General features: G+C 46.3%; 3 protein-coding genes across 10 annotated transcripts; 2 read left to right on the top strand and 1 right to left on the bottom strand.

The window, feature by feature from the left end:
* The first annotated feature begins 1,058 nt into the window (after positions 1-1,058).
* Positions 1,059-2,019, top strand: LOC123107786 (elongation factor 1-beta). The gene is made up of 4 exons (XM_044529705.1): positions 1,059-1,135; positions 1,350-1,477; positions 1,590-1,751; positions 1,839-2,019. Coding segments are annotated over exons 2-4 (285 nt in total). The 5' UTR covers positions 1,059-1,135; positions 1,350-1,356; the 3' UTR covers positions 1,841-2,019.
* A 5,481-nt stretch (positions 2,020-7,500) lies between these two features.
* On the top strand, positions 7,501-14,303 carry LOC123104944 (F-box/LRR-repeat protein 17). 7 transcript variants are annotated; one of them, XR_006450609.1, is made up of 13 exons: positions 7,502-8,100; positions 9,590-9,691; positions 10,170-10,314; positions 10,396-10,580; positions 10,868-10,972; positions 11,106-11,203; positions 11,314-11,549; positions 11,631-11,697; positions 11,775-11,860; positions 12,296-12,386; positions 13,050-13,114; positions 13,801-13,899; positions 13,979-14,303. XR_006450609.1 is itself a non-coding variant. In XM_044526894.1 (11 exons), exons 1-10 carry the CDS (start codon positions 7,589-7,591, stop codon positions 13,850-13,852), a joined length of 1,566 nt encoding a protein of 521 aa, XP_044382829.1. In that variant the 5' UTR covers positions 7,501-7,588; the 3' UTR covers positions 13,853-13,899; positions 13,979-14,303. The 7 variants fall into 7 exon arrangements, 2 of the variants coding, with proteins under 2 accessions (XP_044382829.1, XP_044382828.1); XR_006450612.1 differs by lacking the exon at positions 12,296-12,386 and having other exon boundaries at positions 7,501-8,100; positions 13,823-13,899; XR_006450611.1 differs by lacking the exon at positions 12,296-12,386 and having other exon boundaries at positions 7,501-8,100.
* A 1,257-nt stretch (positions 14,304-15,560) lies between these two features.
* On the bottom strand, positions 15,561-17,572 carry LOC123104942 (auxin-responsive protein IAA30). 2 transcript variants are annotated; one of them, XM_044526892.1, is made up of 4 exons: positions 17,076-17,566; positions 16,098-16,397; positions 15,940-16,001; positions 15,561-15,857 (listed from the first exon to the last, which is right to left on the bottom strand). In XM_044526892.1, the coding sequence occupies exons 1-4, from the start codon at positions 17,396-17,398 to the stop codon at positions 15,820-15,822; spliced, it is 723 nt and encodes a 240-aa protein (XP_044382827.1). In that variant the 5' UTR covers positions 17,399-17,566; the 3' UTR covers positions 15,561-15,819. The 2 variants fall into 2 exon arrangements, with proteins under 2 accessions (XP_044382827.1, XP_044382826.1); XM_044526891.1 differs by having other exon boundaries at positions 15,561-16,001; positions 17,076-17,572.
* Between the last annotated feature and the right edge of the window lie 3,710 nt (positions 17,573-21,282).

The raw sequence follows: 21,282 nt of genomic DNA, 5'->3' as shown, positions 1-21,282 counted from the left end.
ACAGTGTTTCTTCTTCAACTTTGTCTTCTGGGCTCCGGTCCTTCTCGAGTTCGTCCGTCTAGACGTAGTCGACGGAGCTCCAGCGCAGATTTTTGTTGTCTCCTTCGGGCGGTGAGGTAAGGATTTATCGTCATGTGGTGAAATTTTGTGCCAGGTGTTTCAGATCTATGCAAGGGTTCAACAACGACGACTACAGCTCCAGGGCGCTCGTCCTTAGGGACACCTGCACAAAGACTTCTCAGTTGTCATCGACTAGGTCAAACCGGCTTAGGTAGGGGAACGGCGACAACATCGCGTTGGCGGCTCGTTCTGGCGGCAACAGTGGTCGTCCGGTGGTCTCGGAATCTGGACGTGATTTTCATTATGTTTGAGATGATTTGTACTTTCAGTGAACTTTTAGAATAATACTCCTCCGTCCTGTAATATAAAAGCATTTTGACACTAATCTCAGTCCTCTAAAAAAAACTCTGAACTAAGCTCAAAGGTTTTCGTTTTGTTTTGAAAGGAACTAGTCTCTGAGGTTTGAAAAGCGAGGACACGTCGCTGGCAAGGCAAGCCGTTGACTCGTTCCATCTTCACCGGGCTGTACCAAGCAGAAGACCGTGATGACATCCACACGCACACAAAAAAAGATAGACCGTGACGACGATGTGATCAAATGGGAGCAACCAAAACACCGCTACTTTCCGGACATCGTCAGCAAAGACCACGCTAGGATGGAAATATACGGAACGTTTGAATCGTCGAAAGTTGGTTTGGTATTTTCACAGAACGTTTTGACTCCCGAGAGCAATTTTCATTGTTTTTTAGTTTGGAGGATTGCGTGCCGAACGTGGAAGTTGCCTTGCATCAACCTCGACGCGGCCGTACGCCTTTCCGTCCAACCCGGGCGTGCAGTGCAGTGCACGCACCGTGGATCGATCGTCCACGAGGCGGGACCTGTCCGGATTCGAGTTAGGCACGCCCGATCGACGCACGCACGGAGCCCTCCCGAGCCGTGACGCCGTCGGCCTTCTCGATCGGTTGCATGCCTATTTAATTTGATCACGTCACGTACGCCAAACGCTCCAAACCCTAGCCGGAACCGAGCTCCGTCGCCTTCGTCGTAGTCGGTCGATTCGCGGCGGCTCCACCGGTGAGTCTCCTCCCCTGGAGTAGTCTTCCAAGAAGTCTCCATCCGTAGCGTACTAGCGTTTGCTTTGCGTCACGTCGCCTTTACCTTGTCGACACCCAAGTCCACCACCAAACCGCCGCCATCGCCTGCCCACGTATTTTTGGAGATAAACAATGTCGCCGTTGTAGTTTGCTTTATTTTCTGACACTTGTGTAACCCTACTCACTATCTACAGAGAATCGATGGCGGGCGCGAAGTCGTCGGTTCTGCTCGACGTGAAGCCGTGGGACGACGAGACCGACATGGCCAAGCTCGAGGAAGCCGTACGGAGCGTCGCCATGGAAGGACTGACATGGGGTGCATGTATGTTTGACTTCCTTCTTTCTTTCGAAGCTATGTTTGACTTCCTTGCTACCTCTTAATCAACAACTTGATTTTGGTTAAGTATCTGAACTATGCCACCTTGTTCTCGCAGCCAAGCTTGTTCCGGTTGGGTACGGGATGAGCAAGATGCAGATCATGCTGACGATCGTCGACGATCTCGTGTCCGTCGACGACCTCATCGAGGACCGTCTCTGCGCCGAGCCAGTCGACGAGTTCGTGCAGAGCTGCGACATTGCCAGCTTCAACAAAATATGTGCGTGCCTAATCCGGTCGTTCAGAATATTTTAGCTAGCTGCATCTTTCTGCTTTCCCTTCGACTAAACCTGTCTTATTGTCGCAGGAAATTACTCGTCGGATGCGAAGAAGCAGAATGTGATTTCGCAGCACAAGATTTACTAGCTAGTTGATTTTCTGGTTACCGAGTTATTCTTAGTTAGAGTAATACTTTGTTATTGTTTCGTCAGTCGTCATGTGCTTCCTTGTATTCGTTGTTTCGAGGAAGCCCTCTTTCCTCTGTGCAAGACTCTGTTTTTTTTTTTTGCTTCTATGAAAGGTATTTAATGTGGATGGTCAACTCGTTCCTGAGCACGATGAGAATATACGGCATGTCATTGTCAAACATACGAATCCGCGGCTGCGAGATGGCTTGACGAGAGTCAAATAATCAGCATCGAAGTGCCAAAAGGTCACCAGCTTACATTTGCGCGTTCATCAGTTTGTTTTTCTCGCCAAAGGGAAAACAAAGTTTGTCTACGACACCGCGGAGGGGGGATGCTTTGCGGCTGTCCACTCAAATCCCCACTTTTCTTTCATTTCATCTTTGTGTCCTTCCTTACTTTTCATTCATACCCTCCTCGTCCAATGTCCTCGACATCGTAGGATGTTTGCGGCCCGCAAATGCGCCTCCACTCCTTGGACTATAACGCCGTCACAACCATCCCTCCGTAGGCAGGTACCCCCCCCCCCCTCCTCCTACCAACGACGTCATGGCCGACACCACAATCGATCAATTGACATTGAGCTTTTTCTTTAACTTATCGTTGTTTTCTGGAGTACATGGCGGGGTACTTGATGATCGAGGATGAGTTGATGTGCGAAGCGTGGTTGGTCATAGATGCGGAGTTTATACGGCATCCATCAACGCAATGTGAAGTCGATATCGCATCAATGATATGCCATCTGCAACTCGGTCATGAAGTTTCACACTTGTCAAGGAGGAGTCCAAACACAAGAGTACGGCTACACAACCCACCAGGGAAGTTGAAGCGGAAACGAAAGAAAGGTGAAGAAGATAAGGTTGTCCATTCACCGAGGGTGGGCATTTGGACCAAATCCGGATATTCGGGCTAAGGCCTGACAAAAGGGCTCCCTGCATAGCTTTCTAGACCTGCTTTTTCGGATCTAGCTTGGGCATCTGGACTTCGGTCCGGACATCCGGCACCTGGAGCACCTGTGGAGCCCGAGCCATGGAGCATCTATGGTCTTTTGTATAACTCCATCATTGTTTTCATTGAAATTCGGGGAGCTTTATTAAAACTAGAAGACATTAGAGCATCTACAAGTGCGGTCACTAAATTCGGCCCCTCAAACGCTCACGGACATAGGAGGGCGCGTCCACGGGCACTTCAAATCTTGTCGTCCACATTCGTGTATCTCATATTCGTTACCCTGTACCCATACTAAATCATGCAACGTAGATCATCAAATGGACATAAAATTGGACATGGAAATGCACATTTCGATCACTAAAGGATCACCAGGATCTCCAAAATATCGCCAAAGTTCACACAATCCATTTAAACGACGGGCAAGTATAAACTAGATTAATACAAATTTTAAAGTAAAGACGAAGACGTGAGGAGCTTCACCACTTCCTCACCAGCCCTTTGCCCTTCCGGCCGCCGTCGCTGTTGTAGGCGTCCGTGACAAGAGGCGGGTCATCGGAGTTGATGTCGTCGTCGGAAGAAGAGGAGATGATGATGCAACCCTTCAAACGTCGGACAACCTGCTCCTGCTTGTGCTTGAGCTTGGCCATCCTCGCCACCTCTGCCTCCGCCGCTCCCGCTCGGACTGCTCAATGGCTAGCCGGGGTGCCTTGGCGTTCTTCCTTTGGAGCCGGCGAGGTTCCGTCTCCGCGGTCGTAAGTGACCGGCAGTAGACTCGCGCGAGAAGCCGCTTCTTCTTATCGGGCACCGCCGGCAACCCGCAGCGGCAGCGAATAGGTTGTTCGACCGCCTCCCTCTCCCTTGCCCATTGCCTCTCGCGGCGGGTGGCGCACACCTTCGATTCCAACATGCGCGCTCGCGGCGTCGGCGGAGCGGGCACAAGAACGCACTGCTGCCCTTGCGGAGCAACAACTGGCGGGGGTGGGGCCAGCTCCGACAGGCGAGCTGTGATGAAGCAGATCCGGAACAGCCCCCCTGTGTGCACTCGGGACTGCTCCATGGTAGTGCAGAGGGCCAGCTCGTCCGCGTCATCGACGGAGCCGTCCGAGCGGCTGCCAGGGTTCAACATGTTCGCCAGCTTGCTGGAGATGGGCTTGGGTGATCAAATCGGATAAGGGGAGAAGACGTGACGGAGCGGAGCAGACTGAAGTGAGTGTAGGTTTTCCGGATTGGGATTTTTGGTGGGGACTTTTTTTGGTCGACAGTTGGTTGTGCTAACGTGGCGGGCGCGTCCGGCCGCCCCGTATCCGCCCTACATTTGGGCTGGATATGAAGGGGACAACCCGGACTTTTGAGGCCGGATCTTTTTTTTGACGCGTCAGTGACCGGTCCGCTCGTCCGGGTGTTTGAGACCGGTTTGAGACGCCCGGCTATAGATGCTCTTACAATCACAAAATTATTGAAATACCGTCCCACTCACATGCTGAAATTATTGGAATACCATCCCACTCACATGTTGAGTCAGATGAAACTGCTGGCTCTCTTCCCTTTTTCTTAAGATTAGGCGTGACAATTGAACGAGATTAATCGCGATGACCAAAGATTAAAGGTCTCTAAACAATCCCTTTTCTTAACGACATGAGAGTATTACAAGAGAACTGAGCAAAAGATTGAAAATTCACAAACAACCAGCAGCTCAGCCAAAGAGAATCCCCGACTCAGGCCAAAGGCTTCATGCCGTCTAAATATGCTAGATGATACCTAGCATCTCCACCACTAACCAATGACGATTCACTTACATAGTGTCATTGCTTGGTGTAGCACCCGCGCTTGTAAGGGCGTTTTTAACGCCGGCTCTCAAAACAGTCACACTGTAGACTGGTCCGTACCAGCCCATGAAATCAAATACGGAAGCCGGCCATCCAACCCTGCCCTCTGATTGTTTTTTTCTTAGGTCCACAACACTCAAAAAAATAGCAAGTGAGGGAAGAGACGAAGACGCAGGCTTTGGGTGGGGTTTTGGATGGTCCGGGGGTGTCAGAGTCCTGCATGGGGGAGGGTCGGATGCCCGCAAAGCTCCCACAACTTTGCTTCCGGTTTGCGAGATTTCGGACAGTCGGATGATTCCATGGACGTCTGCGGGCTGTTTGAGAGTTCGCATTAGAGATGCCCTAACGATACAACTATTTTGTGCCAAAAAAGCTCAAGTCTTGCTTTTGAAAAAAACCATAACTCAAGTTTTGCTTTTGAAAATCCTTTCTACTAGTAGTTTCAATTTGAGTATTCTATCTCCACCAAGGTGACATTGCCAACATAAAAGAGAACTATCACCTTTTGTTAAGTTGTGCCCCTGTGTGCAACATGATCACATCCACTTATGTCTTTGCTATCTCTCAACCCAAAAAATTGTGGCAGTGTCCTTTATAAAAAATATGACAGTGTCCTTTATAAAAATTGTGGCAGTGTCCTTTATAAATTGTGGCAGTGTCCTTTATAAAAAATATGACAGTGTCGCAACCGTGTGATCTAATCTCTGGCCTATTGACATTCACTAGTCGAGGATCAACTTGTGCCTTTTTCAAACCGCGGTGAACATCCTCGATGTTAACCCTCGATTCCAACTGAGGTCTCCTCAGTGGGCTCTACCTTCGTTGCTGCTTGTAGTGGTTCTGTCTTGGGACCCTGACTACTCTAGTGCGATCTCCCTTGTCTCCTCCATCACATTGGTGTGTCGATGACCACCGTGGCTCGCGCCAACCATGTACCCACCCCCATTTTTACTTGGACCATTGACAATGGCTACACTGCATCGAGACATACATATCAGTCTGTATATAATGTTTTTAGTTATGTCGATTGAGACTTAGTTAATTTCCTTTTTATCATTGTCATTTGAGTATTTAACCAAAAACTACCACATTTCACGGAAACGTGACAAAAAACTATCACTTTTATGATTTTATGCGGAAAACTACCACTTTTGTCCTAATTCGTGGCAAAAAACTATCAAGTCTCGAAGCCGGTCGCTTCGCCCGCGCTAAGCACCAAACTGACCAACCGGTCCCACGTTTCAGGTGCCACGGTGGCCAACCGACGCCCGCCGCGTGTTAACGGCGCGTCCGCGGTCGGAAACGGCGGTTGTCTGTTTGCGTTCAATGCACCAAAACGTGGGACCGGCCATTTGATGTTGATCCTCTGACGACGTCGTTTTCGACTGCGGACGCGCCGTTAACGTGCGGCGGGCATCGGTTGGCCACCGTGGCGCCTGAAACGTAAGACCGGCTGGTTAGTTTGGTGTTTAGCGCGGGTGAAGCGTCCAGTTTCGAGACTTGGTAGTTTTTTGCCACTGATTAGGATAAAAGTGGTAGTTTTCCGCACAAAATCGTAAAGTGGTAGTTTTCTATCACGTTTTTTCGTGAAGTGTGATAGATTTTGGTTAAATACTCTTCTCATCTAGACTCTTGGTGGATATCAATGTTTTCCTTTGAAACGGTTGAAAGGACATTGCAACTTGGATGTATGATTTTATTTTTTTTGAATAATTTCATTTTTAGAAGATGCCAAACCCACATAACACCAATAGCAAGTAGATGAAAACTCCATGTCATCAGCAATATCCAAGCACGGTGCATTTATTCACATAAAGCCAAAGCTTGCGTGCATTGAACCATGGCACAAAGCCATTCACCACCAATGCTACAAAACACAAATGCTATACAACTCTGGATATTTCAATGTTAGTTTTCGAAGTTCCCTGGCATTTATTTTTCCACATCGACATACTCCTAGTAGCAAGTTTCCAAGCAACCCCTTTCAATTTTGGATGAGGATGGTCATACCAAGCATATGCTCCCTGTTTTCTAAAACCAACCGATGATGAACGAACATGGTTCCAAGACATTTTTTCTTTCACATGACCAAATGGCTTGATGGACCAAAAAATACTTGTCGTGATCCCATCTCTGCACAAACACCAAACAACTTGTTTATTGTACCACCAATTGACACCATCTGTAAGATTTTAAAACGGATTGGTTCCATTGCTTACGGTAGATTATGCTTCCCCCTCCCAATAAAATCTTGATCCTCGATATGGAAAGGCGAAGGATAAGAAGACAAAGGCGGTGGTCAACAAAGGTGCAACCTACAGTAGATTATATAAGAAAAAAGAGGCCGCAACGAGAAAATGAAGAGAGAAAATGCGCGAGGCATGTTCCTTTTGCTTGCTAGCTCGAGTGTTGCTACATGCAATACATTTCCAAATTTCGAAAACGCCGATTTTGCCCGGTCAACCGATTCAAGGAAGTAGGGCCGAAACAGGCGCAACCGCACCGAACCCGAACTTGTCTCTCAACCAAACCAAAAGAGGGAAGAAAAAAGCCGCACCAGTTCCCGTCGGAAAGCACGTGCCGTTTTTTGCATCATCCTCGGTCGTTCGTTCAACTAACAAAACAAAAGAAAAGAAAAAGAAAATCAATCTCGAGCGAGCCAGCCAGCCGTGGGTTGCAGGTTGCACCGCACGTCGACGTGGGCGGGCGCTCGCGGCGGGGCTGGGCTCATCTCCGCCACACCCTCCCATCCGGGTCTCCTCCTGCGGTGCCCCAAAAAATGGCGCCAATCCCTCCCCAATCTCCCGCCCCACCCCTCCCCCGCTATTCCCCCTCCGCGCCCCAGCCCTAGCCGCGGCGGGGCAAACCCTAACCCCATGTCCTCCTCCTCCTCGCTGCCCGCCAAGCCGCCCCCGCCGCCGCGCCCCAAGACGCGGGGCAGCTACAACTGCGGCCGATGCGGCCAGCCCAAGAAGGGCCACGTCTGCAACCTCCCCTCCCCGGCCGCCGCCGACGGCGCCGCGCCCCCCTCCCCGTCGCCCTCCTCCTCCGCCGGGGACACCCGCCTCCGCCGCGCCCTCTCCTTCGACGACACCCCCGCGCCCTCCTCCCCCGAGAAGAAGCCCAGGCCCGACCATGACTTTGCCGGCCGCACCATGGAGCTGGGCGGCCGGGCCGTGCCGGTCGACCTCGTCGTCGAGGTCCTGCGCCGGCTCGGCCCCAGGGGGGTACTGGACGCCGCCGCCGTCAGCCGCGCCTGGCGCGACTGCGCCGACCGGGTCTGGCGCGTCGCCGAGGAGCTCCGCCTCCGCCCGGCCGCCGCCGGCCTCCTCGGCGCGCTGCTCCCCCGGTGCGCCGCGCTCTCGCGCCTAGTCCTCCACATGGAAAGGTGAGGGGACCCGGACGAATCTGAACAAATATTGTCCCATGCGATGCGAATTTGACGCGATCTGGCCAGATCGATGCTGGATCTTCGATCGGCGCCTGCTCCGGACACGAGCTGTTATGCACAGCTTTTTTTTATGGCTAATAAGGCTACGACACAGATGACCACTGGAGTAGTAGTATATATGTTCCTAATAAAATCTTAATATAAACAAATTCAATAATAACAAGTAGTATATCGAGAACCTGGGATTTCTGAACGACTTCCAAGGTGAACGGACGTCGGATCTGATACTCGCTCCAGAATGTTTATTTCTGGATTGCTATGCTAAGTGGTAGGTTATATTTATGTTTGTGCACAGGAACTTGTCAAAGTAGAGGGTATCATGGAAAATGCTGACAGTCTGTGCCTTTTTAACTTCGCTTATGGAAGATCACGCATGTCTTTGTGGATATTGAATTTGACATGCTCTTGGATGAGTTGGTGGCCAGCTGAAACTCATGTAGGGTAATGAGTTTGGAGATTTCAGTGTTTTGGACAATATTCTGTTGGTGCTGCAAGATTGATTTGCAGATTTTTTACCCGTACTTTAGTTTTAAAGCCTCTACCAGGCCTTGGTTGAATTGTAGAAAGCGCATAATGAATGGAGTTGGTCTACAGTGATGCAAAATGCTCAATTACTGCGAGAACAGTATGCTATTTCCGAACATAAAAATTATTGTTGCTTATCCCTTGTGAGCCTGTGAGGATACAACCATAAACTAATAATTAAAGCACTAGAAACTGGTTAGTGCAATCAGTTATTTGATAATGTTTCTTGTTGCATTTGTCTGCATAGAAGGAATATCCATATATTTGTAGTGCAAACAAAAGGAGCCTTTTCAGGTCTTCTTTGTTGTGACTGATCAAATTTATATTTGACAAGTTGGCTTATACTGACATAGTGACATGCTGTAGTTGCTAGACCCATTATTCTATATACATGATCAATAGATCATCCCAGGTTGATCATCGATTATCATCCATAATATTCTGGTATAAGATTATACATGCCACTTCTGGTTTTAGAATCTGTGTGCGCAATTGTTGTGTGCAGTCAGGGCCTTGTTAATGACAAGACAAGACTGCTTGTCTTCTGTGTCTCTTAAAACTTTTCACATCCAGCTGTTGGTTATGTATGGTGAAATAATCATATGCACGTAAGTTGAACCTAAAGTGAAGTAAATGCTTTGTGATATTCCAAATATGGTCAAAGCAACATCGTTAAAATCTAGCTTTGGTGCTTCAGTATATGTTTCTCTGTCATGCTTATTTACAATGAAATTACTGTATGCACCCAAGTTGATGCGAGTGGATTAGTAAAAGCCATGCATTGTTTTGGATGTAGCAAAAGCGACAATTAATATAGTTCCAGTCCTCCCGTGTTTGTTTCCTATGCCGATAAAAGGTGTTCACTGGGGACATGTATCTTATTTGTATATGTTTGATTCAGTGCTGTTGATGCCACCATGCTGTCATGTCTTGCATTTTCCTGTTCAAGTTTGGAAACTCTGGAGATCACCATGGCCGACAAGGCAATCAACAATATGACTGGGTATGTTGTAACTCTAACATTACTCGTACATCCTAAACGCAATGTTGGCATCTATACATCTTTTTTGAAATTTAGTTATTTAGTTTACACTATTTTATATCAAATACACTTGCTTTGTTATAATTTGAATCACTAGTTTTAAAGGTGTCTTCTCTTCTCAACTAATAGTTGCCTACCTTGCAAGGTCAGATACAGTTAAGGTGTGATTTTAGTTTTACCTTGTAAATGAGGATTTGTACTTTTTTTTCATATGTAATGCAATTGCAGGTTGATTATTTTTGGATCTTTTGTTGGTTGATTTGTCACACCATGTTATGTTATGCTTGCATGAAACTAGTCTATGTTCCATTTTCTTGCCATGCAAGTTGTGTTGAATATGTGTTGATTTTGAAATAGCAATGTCATGCAAATGGATAGAAGGTTCACACAATCTCCGTGTTCAGCTCCTATATTAACTTAAGTTGGTCTATTCTAACAGAGAGGAGCTAAGTCGACTTGTTTCAGAGAAGCGTTCTCTCTCAGTTCTCAAAATCGGTGGTTGCTCTAATCTTGGTTTTCTTAATCTAAGCTCGTCAAGTCTTAGTGTCCTTTGGCTATCAGATCTTTGCTCCCTTTCGGAATCGGTAATATTGTGTGCTATTAGTATTTACAGTTATATCAACTTTATTGTGGGCATGAATTCATTGGACACAAATTTGTTGTAGGTCATAAGCTGCCCTAATATGAGCGAGCTCTCCCTGTGTTTCACACAACAAAGTACTGAATGTACTGACCTGGTTAGTTTGATGGATGGCCTGGGCCGATCGTGCCCTAACTTAAGAAATTTGCACATATCATCAATTCAACTATCTAATGAAGCCGTGTCCGCTCTAGAGGGTGCCAACCTCAGGTATATTTCTACCCCACCATGCTCTTAGCACAATTTTGTTGTATTTGAACTCTAGCGTTATAGTTCTTTTTATTTTATTTGAAGAGAAGGGGTTCCCCCTGCCCCATTTTTATTAGAAACGAGACAAAACAGAAAACAAACTGTTCCCAGCCCTCAGGCTGACCCAAAGTAGCCGAGCCAGAATCTTGTTGTATCTGAGCTATAGCATTATAGTTCTCTTCTCACTATAATTCCAGTTTCATAATATTTCAACCTCTAAATCTCAAATCTCATTATTGCTTCATCAGGGGCTTGTGCATGCTATCCTTGATTCTCGGTTCAAAAATGACAGATGCAGCTGTTGCATCTATCGTCAGATCTTGTGCAAGCTTGGAATTGCTTGATTTAAGTGGGTAAGCTCCAATATATCCTTTTGGATATAAAACTAAAGTTAATGGAATTAACATAAAGGTGATGATTATTTTCATATGGCGTGATACTTCAAATTAGCTTATGCAGTTACTTGTTTTTTTTATTATACCTCAGATCTAGCATCAGTGATAGTGGTGTTGGTATGATCTGCAAGGCGTTCCCTCATACTTTATCGAGGCTGCTCCTTGCTCTCTGCCCAAATATTACTACATGTAAGCTTTATATGAATTTCATGGTTTTTTATTTCTGCTCCACCGAAAATGAATTCGCCAGTCAACCATTACATGTTCCAGTGTTAAGAATCTCTCTATGTGTTTTCTAGGTGGGATCCAGGCCGCAACAGCACAATTGCCACTACTTCAGCTCATGGACTGTGGAATGAGCTTACGTTCCAACTTGCAGAATGAAAAACAGGGGGCTTATTTTGGTGAGATCAATGGAAGGATTAGATTGTGCCCAAAATTACCCACCTTAAAAAAGCAACCTATGCGCCAAAAGCTAATCATAAAGCATGATAATTTGAAGAAGCTCAGTCTATGGGGCTGTTCAGCAATAGATGTAAGCCTTCAAATTTTGCCAGCAGAGATTCACTCACGTCCTTTATGGATATAGTCTTGTTACTAATTTCACATATGGCAGGCTTTGTATGTGAAATGCCCAGAGTTGATTGATCTGAACCTCAACACTTGTACAAATCTACACCCAGGTATTGTGTCACTTTTTCATGAGGCTGTAAAGTTGGTAGCCGCTTTTATTATTATAAACAATTTAAATATTTTGCAGAGCGGCTGCTACTTCAGTGCCCAAATCTGAAGAATGTACATGCATTTGGATGCCAAGATATGTTGATTGGTGCAATAAAAAACCAGGTATTACTTTGTTAAAACATTTCCTCACCCCCGAAGTGAACTTTCATTTCAGCTTGAGCTTTCTTCCAAAACCCCTTTCTTTATGTGCGCTGGCCAGTAGTTTCAAGGTTATTGGATGAACATGTTTGAAGTGCTAAGCAGTAACTGTTTGCAATCAGAAAGTGGGAACTATAATCTCAAAAAAGAAGTGAGAAATATGCTATCTCAGTATTAGCTTTATATTGTTTAAGAATTTTGCTCACCAGTGTTTTTGGTCCACCCAATATGTGCAAGCGTGTGCATAATTAGACTGAACCAAACAAACCAGAACTGAACTAAAAAGTTTACTCCTGTCTGAACTGCATTTCAGTTAGAGAAAATAGCGACGTTTTCCTATTTGGTGGAAAAAATAATTTAATTTGGCTCTTGGTTTTTGGCTTGCCTTTTTCCCTTCAGAAACTGATAAACAGAAAGAATCTAATGAAGCAATGTGTATCAACTGGAGTCTAGCAAGGAGTAAGCTGTGAAGCTGAAGGTGTATCAGGCTGTAAGCTTCTTTAGCTTAGGAATCATACTATTGGAAGCAGTGCACCTACTTTATTACAGTCTGCCCTATGTAGCGTGTAACTATGTTGTAGCCTAAGGTGTTGTAACAAACCCCTTATCTCTTATGCACCGCAAAGCAGTTGTTGCAGCCTACCTAAAAAAGTATATAGTAGCATACTAACCAACTGCGGATTTTCTGCTGCCAGTTAACAATTCAAAAACATCACTTCAAAGTTGTATCAGTCATAAAAACAATTGTATATACACATTGTACGATGAATTATGAGCCTGAAAATTTCGGATAAAAAATCTGACCATTTGTATGGTATGCAAATAAAACAAGTTAGGAGTGTATACTAATTGTAAATCTACAGAGTATTTGTTACAGAGCACATACATGATCATAAATTTTTGCCTAAAATTGGCAGTTTCAGATATCAACCAAAATAGAACTGAATTTTTGGCCTGGGCTTATATGGACCATGATTTTTCTCCCAAAGTGTCTCCAAAATTATGAACATGATTTTTGTCTGATTGTTTCCAACACTTAGAAGTGAGTTTTTGGCCTGGGCTCATATGGACCTGAATCATTTGAGATGTTCTGTTTTCCTTTAAAAAGGATATAGCAGGCTTAGGTGACATCCTGGGCCCTCCAACTTTGTAGGTCTACAGGCCCAAACAGCACACATGAAGGATACTACTAAAGCCCACCTGTATACGAAAACCTAGGTACTCCCGTCAATCTCCTGATGGTTTTGATTTCTTGCTCCTATCAGGTTGGCACTTGATCTACCATCCATAGTATCGTCACCTTGTATCATTTTTGTCATAATACTAGGCATTACTGGCACCAATCTGGCTATATGTGGATGTTAGATATATCACGGTAGTAGTGATGGCCGTGACTCCGCATTCTATCCATGTGTCAGGCAACATTTGATGGTGTATCAGGTTACCATATAATTTGTTTAAGTTAAAAATGACGAAGTTAGTTGCTTTTGATACTGTTGGCATTTCAGAGTGTAGTGGAGAAACATTCTGGTGGTAAACTATGAAATGAAGCCATAATATAATGCTGTTAGCCAACGTTTTTCGCCATATATCATAATTTACCGGTAGTTGGCAATTGGTTCAAGCCTCACACATGGTTACTGCATAGTTAACACAAACATGAACCAGAATAAAATTTAGTTTGGACTTTTGAAACGGAAACAAACTGAAAGAGCTAAATTGAGTTGTAATAATTTATTAATTCAAGCACAGCAGCACACTTACAAAAATATAGTGGCACCCAACAAATTAACCGGTACAAGAAAGAAAACCCGCCAACTTACCTTTACAGTTTTGAGTCAACAAAGGTGAAAGAGCATTGCCCCTGTCTTCGTTTTCCAATGTATTGCCACAAATTTTGCCAGGTTCTGAATGAGTTCGCTGCAGCTGAACCACATCTTCCATGCAAGCGGCTAGCAGACGGTTCAAAACGGGTTCAGCTGTCACAGTTCCCACAAGAGCAGGCAAGCATCATTTCACGCATCGCGTGATATCTCCTAAGCATCCTACCGATGCATGCGCTGACTCTCTTGTTTGTTTCAGCTACCCGAGGACAAAATATGGATTGGATTCAAGCGGTCGGAGTGCATTGTTCATCTTGATTCTTGATTAATAATAACAAGCTAGAGAACCGCTCATTGTGCGCACTCTGATTTGTGAAATTAGACAATTGGTGAGTATTTATTTATTTGTTTTGTGCACCTCCAAACCCATAATATATGTAATGTGCCTGTTGTATAAGCTGCTACATGGAAGTGAAACTTGCATCAACTGGTTTTTGGGTTCCCACTGGTGTGCTCCGCTTGGCCTAATTAATATGTAACCATATTATTTTTTGGTGCAATAAAGTTGTGAATCATTTAAACTATTCCGCCAGGCATGTTCAGCTGCATTGCTTAGTACAGACACATATAAAGTCAATCTTTCCTGTTAGACCAGATGCTTGTTGAAATGCCATTCCTTCAGTTGTGAGGGAGAAAGTCTTTATGCCGGCAATCTTTGCTGTCATGCCACTTGATTGGACTTGCGAGACGGAGGAAAATAATGTAAGATTCTTTTGCTTGCTCTAGTTGGAGCAATAGAAAATCACCGCACTTCTTGAAGCTTGTCATCATCGCTAGGGGACACAAGATCCTCCAAGGAAACATGTCATGCGTAATATAACGTAGTACCTTCAACTCCAAACGCCTATTGGATACTACTTTTTGATGTGATAACATCTTATACAGTATTATGGGACGGATGGACTTGTGGCATGAAAGGAGCCAACCAAAGTTGCTGCACCCTTTTAATTGCTTAACCAGGGAGCAATAAATCGCACCCTTGCCATAGAATACAGCTATGCGGCAGTGTATGACGCCACTGAAATTTGTATGAGAACTCGGCTCAAAAAAAGAAGAAAATAAATTTGTATAAGAACATGATCCCCCTATCCGGCCCTACGCACATGGCCTTGTCCCCTGCTTTAGGTGGCTCAGAGATGTAGTACTCCCTCCTTTTCAGTTTATAGGGCTTATCTCAAAATTTTAGTTTTTCCATTTTATAAGACTTAATTTGGTAGTTCCCCATCACATGTTCAGACTTCAAGGTGCATTAAATCATTGCATGCAAGTATTAAGAGAAAACTGACCAATGCATGCATTTTATGTATGCATGCGTTGTAATTAATGCATCCGTAAACACAATTTTTTGAGGAAAACAAGAGCATTAATTGGATGCTTTTGCAAACTACAAAAAATATTTCACCACTCATCATCTACCTTGGTTGATGAGATTTTTGAATTGAGCCTTATAAACCGGAAAGGAGGGAGTATATGGAGATGGGCGTTTTGAGTGTGCATCACACCGCCAGCGCATGAAACATTGGCAATGTTTCTTGTGTACACACACGTCTAATTAACACAGAGGAATGAACCTGGACGCCACGGAGCAGCTTCATAATCATAATTAAACAAGGCTGCCGGGCGATTATTTGTCCAACGGCAGCGTGATAATTGAGCGCTGCTGTTGGACAAACTGCAAGATCCCTGCAGTGGAAACTGGTGGTGGTAGGGTACCCACCATCTGACTTCTTTTCTTCTGGATAAAAAATAATGGAAGGGCATCTTCTGCCTTTTCTGTGCGCTAAACGGAAATGACAAGGCATATATTGACTACTGTAGTGCGTAAACAGTGACATGCCGATGACATCTTTCTCACGTATACATACTATACTACATTGTATAAATGACAACAAGTTGGAACATACGTACTTATACAGATAGTAGTGAACTAATCGAGGCGATAACGGAACTTTGACCGGATCGTAGCGAAGTAGCAGTAGTATATTATGGTACAGAGTGGGGGCAAGCAGAGTCGTAATCTTGGAATGGACACTACGTCGATCAGCTCCTGCTCTTGCATTTCTCCATTGCCCTTGGCGCTGAAAAACCGTAAGACAAAGGGAGTTAGCAAACGGCCATCGAGCATGCAAACGTAAATCTGAAAATTAAGAGGGCACCGACCGAGGCCGATGGCTTCTGATCCTTTCATTATCCGGAGGCGCTTGCACGACGCGACGAACATCCTGCCAGAGCGAGAAGAAGAAGAGATTATTAGTAAGTGAGTAGCACCAACATGAGAAGAGAAAACATGCATGCATGGGCTTTAACTAATTACTTACTCCCAGGGGACGTCGCCGACGAGCATCCAGTCGCCGTCCTTGTCCTGGTAGGTGGGCACGTAGTCGGAGCCGCTGAGCAGGTCCACCAGCTTGCTCTCGTTCATGCCCGTCATCCCCTGAGTCGGAGTGTTGCCGATGGTGAAGGAGCTGAACATCCTCTCCAGCTCCTGGTAGCTCTTGTAGGTGCCCATGTCCACCTTGCGCAGGTAGGGCGCGCCGTCCATGCTCACCTTCACCAGCGCCGCCGCCAGCATGTTCCTCCGGAACGACCGCACCGGCGGCCACCCCACCGCCTGCGCCCTGCTCCACGTGCCAAACATGAATCAATCAATTAATCAATACTAACTGTTTACTTAGAGAAGTTGTGGGTGGCGGTGATGATGATGATGGCGACGAGCGAGGACATGCAGTGCTAGTGCAGACACAGTTTGCAGGGGGAAATAGTAGGTTCCTTTTCCTTTTTATCGTGTCGGCAGGGCCGGCACTGGCTGCGCTTCTCCCCGTGCCATTGTTGCGCCCACCCCACCACATGCGTCGCTGCATTCATCACTGTACGTACCCTCGTTCCCCCGGAAACGCCGGTGCAGAAGTGCCTTTTCCTCTTTTCCCCCCTCACACAAGCGTGCATGCCACTAAAATTTGTGTGCTAGAGTGAAGCATGCACGCATGATGTTGTAATTATAAAAGCTTAGTTTCCTTTTCCTAGGCTAGTTCCAAAACATACTGTACTACTCCTTCCGTTTCATAATATAAGAACGTGTTTGACACTAGTCGTATCAAAAACGTTATATTATGGGACGGAGGGAATACATTTTTCTTCCGAAAATTAAAGCACATTCATCCTAAGAACTATGAATGATCCTCTTCTTTGAGGGCACGGGAGGGCCTTGAGATTTTTCTGGAGCGAGCTAGTACGTAACAGGGAATCACATTTGCATGCAAAAAAAGTAACGAGGGACGAGGAGGAGGAGGACGTACTTGGGCGCGCGCGGCTTCTCGGGGTCCGCGTCTGGCTGCGCGGTGGTGACCACGCTGCTCTGGCTCGGCGACCGCTTCAACTGCCCGTCGACAGCAGCCGGAGACGGCGGCTGCGCCTCCGCGACACCGTCGGCCACTTCCTCGTCGTCCCCAGACGGCGGCGCGGCCGCCGACGCAGGCTCCAGCTTCAGCACGAGGTCGATGGTCTCGGCGTAGCCCCTCTTGCCGGAGCTCCTCACCGCGGCGGCCGCCTCCTCGGCCTCGTTGCCGCCGCCTGGCAGGCCGAGCCGGAGCTCCGTCTCCTCGAACCCGAGGCCCGCCATTGGTCTCCTGCTCCAATGCACCAGACGCTCCTAGCTGGGTTTCTTCTTCGCTCCTTGTGAGTTTGCTTTCGCGTGTCTGCTGCTGCTTGGGCTTGGCTTGTGAGCAGAGCACAAATAGACGGGAGGATGGCTACAAAAGAGTATGGCTCCCTCTTGCCGGAAGCGGCGTGGTATATAATTGAGATCCCTATATGATATCGGAATGAACAGGATACGTATGCAATTTGGCCATGTCCATGCCAAAGCAGGTTAAATGGTACGTACACGCTCCATTCCTTCCAATGGAGTGCTACCGATGGTTGTGTCAGTGCAACGTCCAACGTATCGTACCGTCAACCCGCACACGCAAACACAAGTATGGCAGTAGTATTATGTGGTACATGCTGGCAGCGAACCATCTCAACATTCTTTTTTGGACTTGCCATATATAGATTCCATAGTATACTTGTTAGTAGTAGCCAATATCTATACTACCCCCTTCCGTTCTTATTAATGGAAGCTTTCATTTGTTCCTGGTCAAAAAACATGTCAACATCTACTATACATCAAACTAGCTTCATTAGACTTATCATAAATACTCTCCCCGTTCCTAAATATAAATCTTTGTAGAGATTCCACCGCACACTACATATTTTTCTAAAAAAATTTGCGGGGGACCATAGACTACATATGAAGCAAAATTAGTGAATCTATACTGTAAAATACATCTATATACTACAATGGTATGTTATTTATAGTGGAATCTCCATAAAGACTTATATTTAGAAACAGAGGGAGTATATGGATATGGGAGTACATATTTAAAATTCCCCGATAGAGCTGGTTCACTCGACCCGGTGCGTGCACGGGAGCTCTCAGCCGACTGTTCTTTGGGTCCCTGACCCGATCGTACCGTACGGATCGGAGTGCCCACACGGCACGCGTACGTTTCACGTACACTTGCGGCTCCCTGCATGCACGTGCCGCTGTTTTTGGTCCCTAGCCCGACCCCGACGTACAGGTAGCGAGCAGTAGCGGATGAATGGGGCTACGAGCTCGTGACTTTTTGCTGCACATCGTGTACGGCCCCGGCCGACGACGCACGCGTGCGCGACTGTGCCGTCCGTTCCATTCCAGTGTGCCGTTGTTGCTTCACGTGTGCGCGCCTTGCGTATTCCTGTGGGACTGGCACGCACGCACGCACACAGTTTGTTTCCCTTTGCAGAGCATTTTCACGTGCATGGATATCCGATCACGTGGGGGCCATCCGCAGCCCGCTTGGCATTCTCATCTCTCCTGTCTGTAGGTGTGTAATCTTTTTCGAATCTACTGTACTTACGAGACAACTATGATCGGTCATTCGTTCTTGTATAGAACCGTTATTCGGCTGGCTATGCGGTGGCTGTACATACAAGATAGAAATTGATTCTACATAGGGTATGTACAATGGTTGATAAGATAGTCTTATTTTAAGTTTTACATTTAAATTAGAGATGACAAAAAAACATGTCTACAACGAGTCATCTCTTTGTCTTATCTTCAATAATTAGTTGTTCCTAAAAACATGGTGAGACAAATTGTGCTAATAGATCATCTCTTGTCTTTTTTTAAATAAGATAAGACAAGCCTTCTCTTATGATTTCTCTCTCCTCTACCTCATCATTTATCCTACGTGACACTCTTAAGATAGAACCATTATACATGCCCAAAATAGGACCAGACTTTCCGCTGTTTGGGGAACAGTCACCGTGCACCCGAGTGCCGCAACTCTTGGTGTCCACTCAGTTCGTTGGCACGCCTTGTTATGCCGTCCGTGCCCTGCCTTGGCATTGAGCATCGTCAAGCTTCAACTTCTTGTGAAAGTCCGATGAAGTCCGCACTTCCCTCCGTGGCGCTTTGTCGTGGATCTTGGGCATATGTCGTCTTTGGTATCGCTTGCTCGCAACCCCGTCTGAAGTGGAGTTCCAGTTCGCTCTGGTAGATCTGTCCGAGAAGCCGCGAGGCTTGCTGGTGCAGGTTGGGAGCTTTCTGGAGCAGGCGGAGGTTACCTTGAGCATGTTCTTTCTCGTGCCGACTATGTTGCCGACTGCTTCGACGTCGTGTCCTTCTCATGTGTCTGGTGTTGGTTTCGTAGAAAACAAGGGGACATAGCTCTACGGCTGTTTCTCCGCTCGTGCCAAGGTCAGATCATCGTCATTGTCTGCCTTGCCTCCTATGTCGTCTACCGCCGTAGGCGAGGCCATCGCCGTGGTCGTTGCTCCCGTGCTGCAGATCATACTCGAGCCTCAACAACAATGTGTGGGACCTGTTTCGCCTCTCTCCATGGAGCATATGGAGGCCGCCTTTGTCATGTGAGCAACTGGAGGCAACTGAGTCCATCGTGCCTTCTTCAGTGAGGGCCTAAACCTGTCTAAACTCTTGTGCGTACTCTTATTTTCACATAAAAAATGGCAAGGAAAACCGTCCGAAAGGTTTCCGGACAGTCTCCGGTTGGGTTTGTATACCAGTGGACGTCAACATACAGCGTATATGATTCGCAAAACAATCAAACGCACAGTGCGTGTATATTTGCTGACCCTACAGACCCACGCTAGTCATGGTGTAGCTGTGACTACATATCAGGCCTGATAAGCTAAACCAAGTGATGATTAGGGAGAAAACTACACAGTACTTCCAAAAGCAACTACAGTTATTAATGTCCATCATGTACGAGGGCATTGCAACACATGGCATCTTTTCAGACAAGCCGAACAGGAATATGTGCACCGATCGTGGGAAACCCAGCCGAGGTGACATAATTTATCACCATCGCACCGTCTCGCATCAACACGTACGTACCAGCAGCTAGTCGGTGCACTTGTCAGGAGGATCGTCTCACATGTGATATGTGCGTGCACCCCGGCCCATACCAGAATCCAAGGGGTACGCTCTCTGTGGGCGACATCAACAGTAACGCTCAACAACAATATTCCAATCAAGGACCGTTGAAACACGCACAAACAGCCTAGTTTACTCGCAAACTGGAGAATCTAAACAGCAAGCATATGTCATTAGTTTACCACCCACAAACCGAAGAATCTAAACAGGAAGCATATGTCAGCCTGTGTGTGCAGGAGGTTGCAGGAACAGATGGTATCTCGTTCTGGAATAGTCAAATTGCTCCTGCATTGATGCAGCCAATCATGCATGCATGTAGTGTGCTAGTACTACTAGACCAATGTGACAGACAGACTGACAGACAGGGAATCTGTTCGTAGCGCGTTAATTGGGTAGACGAACAAGTTCATCACGCAGCTAGATCGGTTGGTCGTTGGCTACCACCGATCGCGAAAATTAAACGGGCAGCTTAGATTCATTGGTTTGGATTAGATTGGATTGGATTGATGCTGACAAAGTGATAACAGGAAGGTACTGAGCACATACAACTGGCTCCGGCTGTGAAAACAATTAGTTAAAGCAAATCCTCTCATGATGCAGTACGATGTGTCAGATGTTCGCAGGGGCAACCCGAGTACGCTGGGCTTAAAGAAATGGAGGAAGTTTTGGGTGGGTATGTAGAGAGTAGAGTGTAACACCCCTGATGCGACTATATCTTCCACGTGTCGAGGCATGACTTAGAGGCATAATCGCATTGAAGACATATGTCGCAAGTAAGGTAATCTTCACAACATCCCATGTAATATAAATAATAAAGGGGAGATAACATAGTTGGCTTACACTTGCCACGTCAATCAAGGTACATAAATAACATTACATCATCCAAACACTCATGGCCCGACTACGGCGCCAAAATAAAAGATAACTCAACATGCGACACGGTCCAGATCAACCCCAACTGGGCACCACTACTGATCATCAGGAAAGGAAATATAGTATCGTTGAGAGTCCTCGTCAAACTCCCACTT

The sequence above is a fragment of the Triticum aestivum genome, chromosome 5A, assembly GCF_018294505.1.
Source record: "Triticum aestivum cultivar Chinese Spring chromosome 5A, IWGSC CS RefSeq v2.1, whole genome shotgun sequence".
Taxonomy (NCBI): domain Eukaryota; kingdom Viridiplantae; phylum Streptophyta; class Magnoliopsida; order Poales; family Poaceae; genus Triticum; species Triticum aestivum.
Note: the sequence above shows the minus strand (reverse complement) of the source record. Positions and strands in the feature narration are given on the sequence as shown.

Excerpts from the sequence above, each read along its gene's own strand:
- LOC123107786 (XM_044529705.1), top strand. The coding sequence starts at position 1,357 with ATGGCGGGCGCGAAGTCGTCGGTTCTGCTCGACGTGAAGCCGTGGGAC. Across the intron at positions 1,478-1,589 it reads AGGACTGACATGGGGTGCAT|CCAAGCTTGTTCCGGTTGGG; the intron begins GTATGTTTGACT and ends TTGTTCTCGCAG.
- LOC123104944 (XM_044526893.1), top strand. The coding sequence starts at position 7,589 with ATGTCCTCCTCCTCCTCGCTGCCCGCCAAGCCGCCCCCGCCGCCGCGC. Across the intron at positions 9,692-10,169 it reads GCAATCAACAATATGACTGG|AGAGGAGCTAAGTCGACTTG; the intron begins GTATGTTGTAAC and ends CTATTCTAACAG. Across the intron at positions 11,550-11,630 it reads GGGGCTGTTCAGCAATAGAT|GCTTTGTATGTGAAATGCCC; the intron begins GTAAGCCTTCAA and ends CACATATGGCAG.
- LOC123104942 (XM_044526891.1), bottom strand. The coding sequence starts at position 17,398 with ATGGCGGGCCTCGGGTTCGAGGAGACGGAGCTCCGGCTCGGCCTGCCA. Across the intron at positions 16,398-17,075 it reads GAGAAGCCGCGCGCGCCCAA|GGCGCAGGCGGTGGGGTGGC; the intron begins GTACGTCCTCCT and ends CACGTGGAGCAG. Across the intron at positions 16,002-16,097 it reads GTCGGCGACGTCCCCTGGGA|GATGTTCGTCGCGTCGTGCA; the intron begins GTAAGTAATTAG and ends TCGCTCTGGCAG.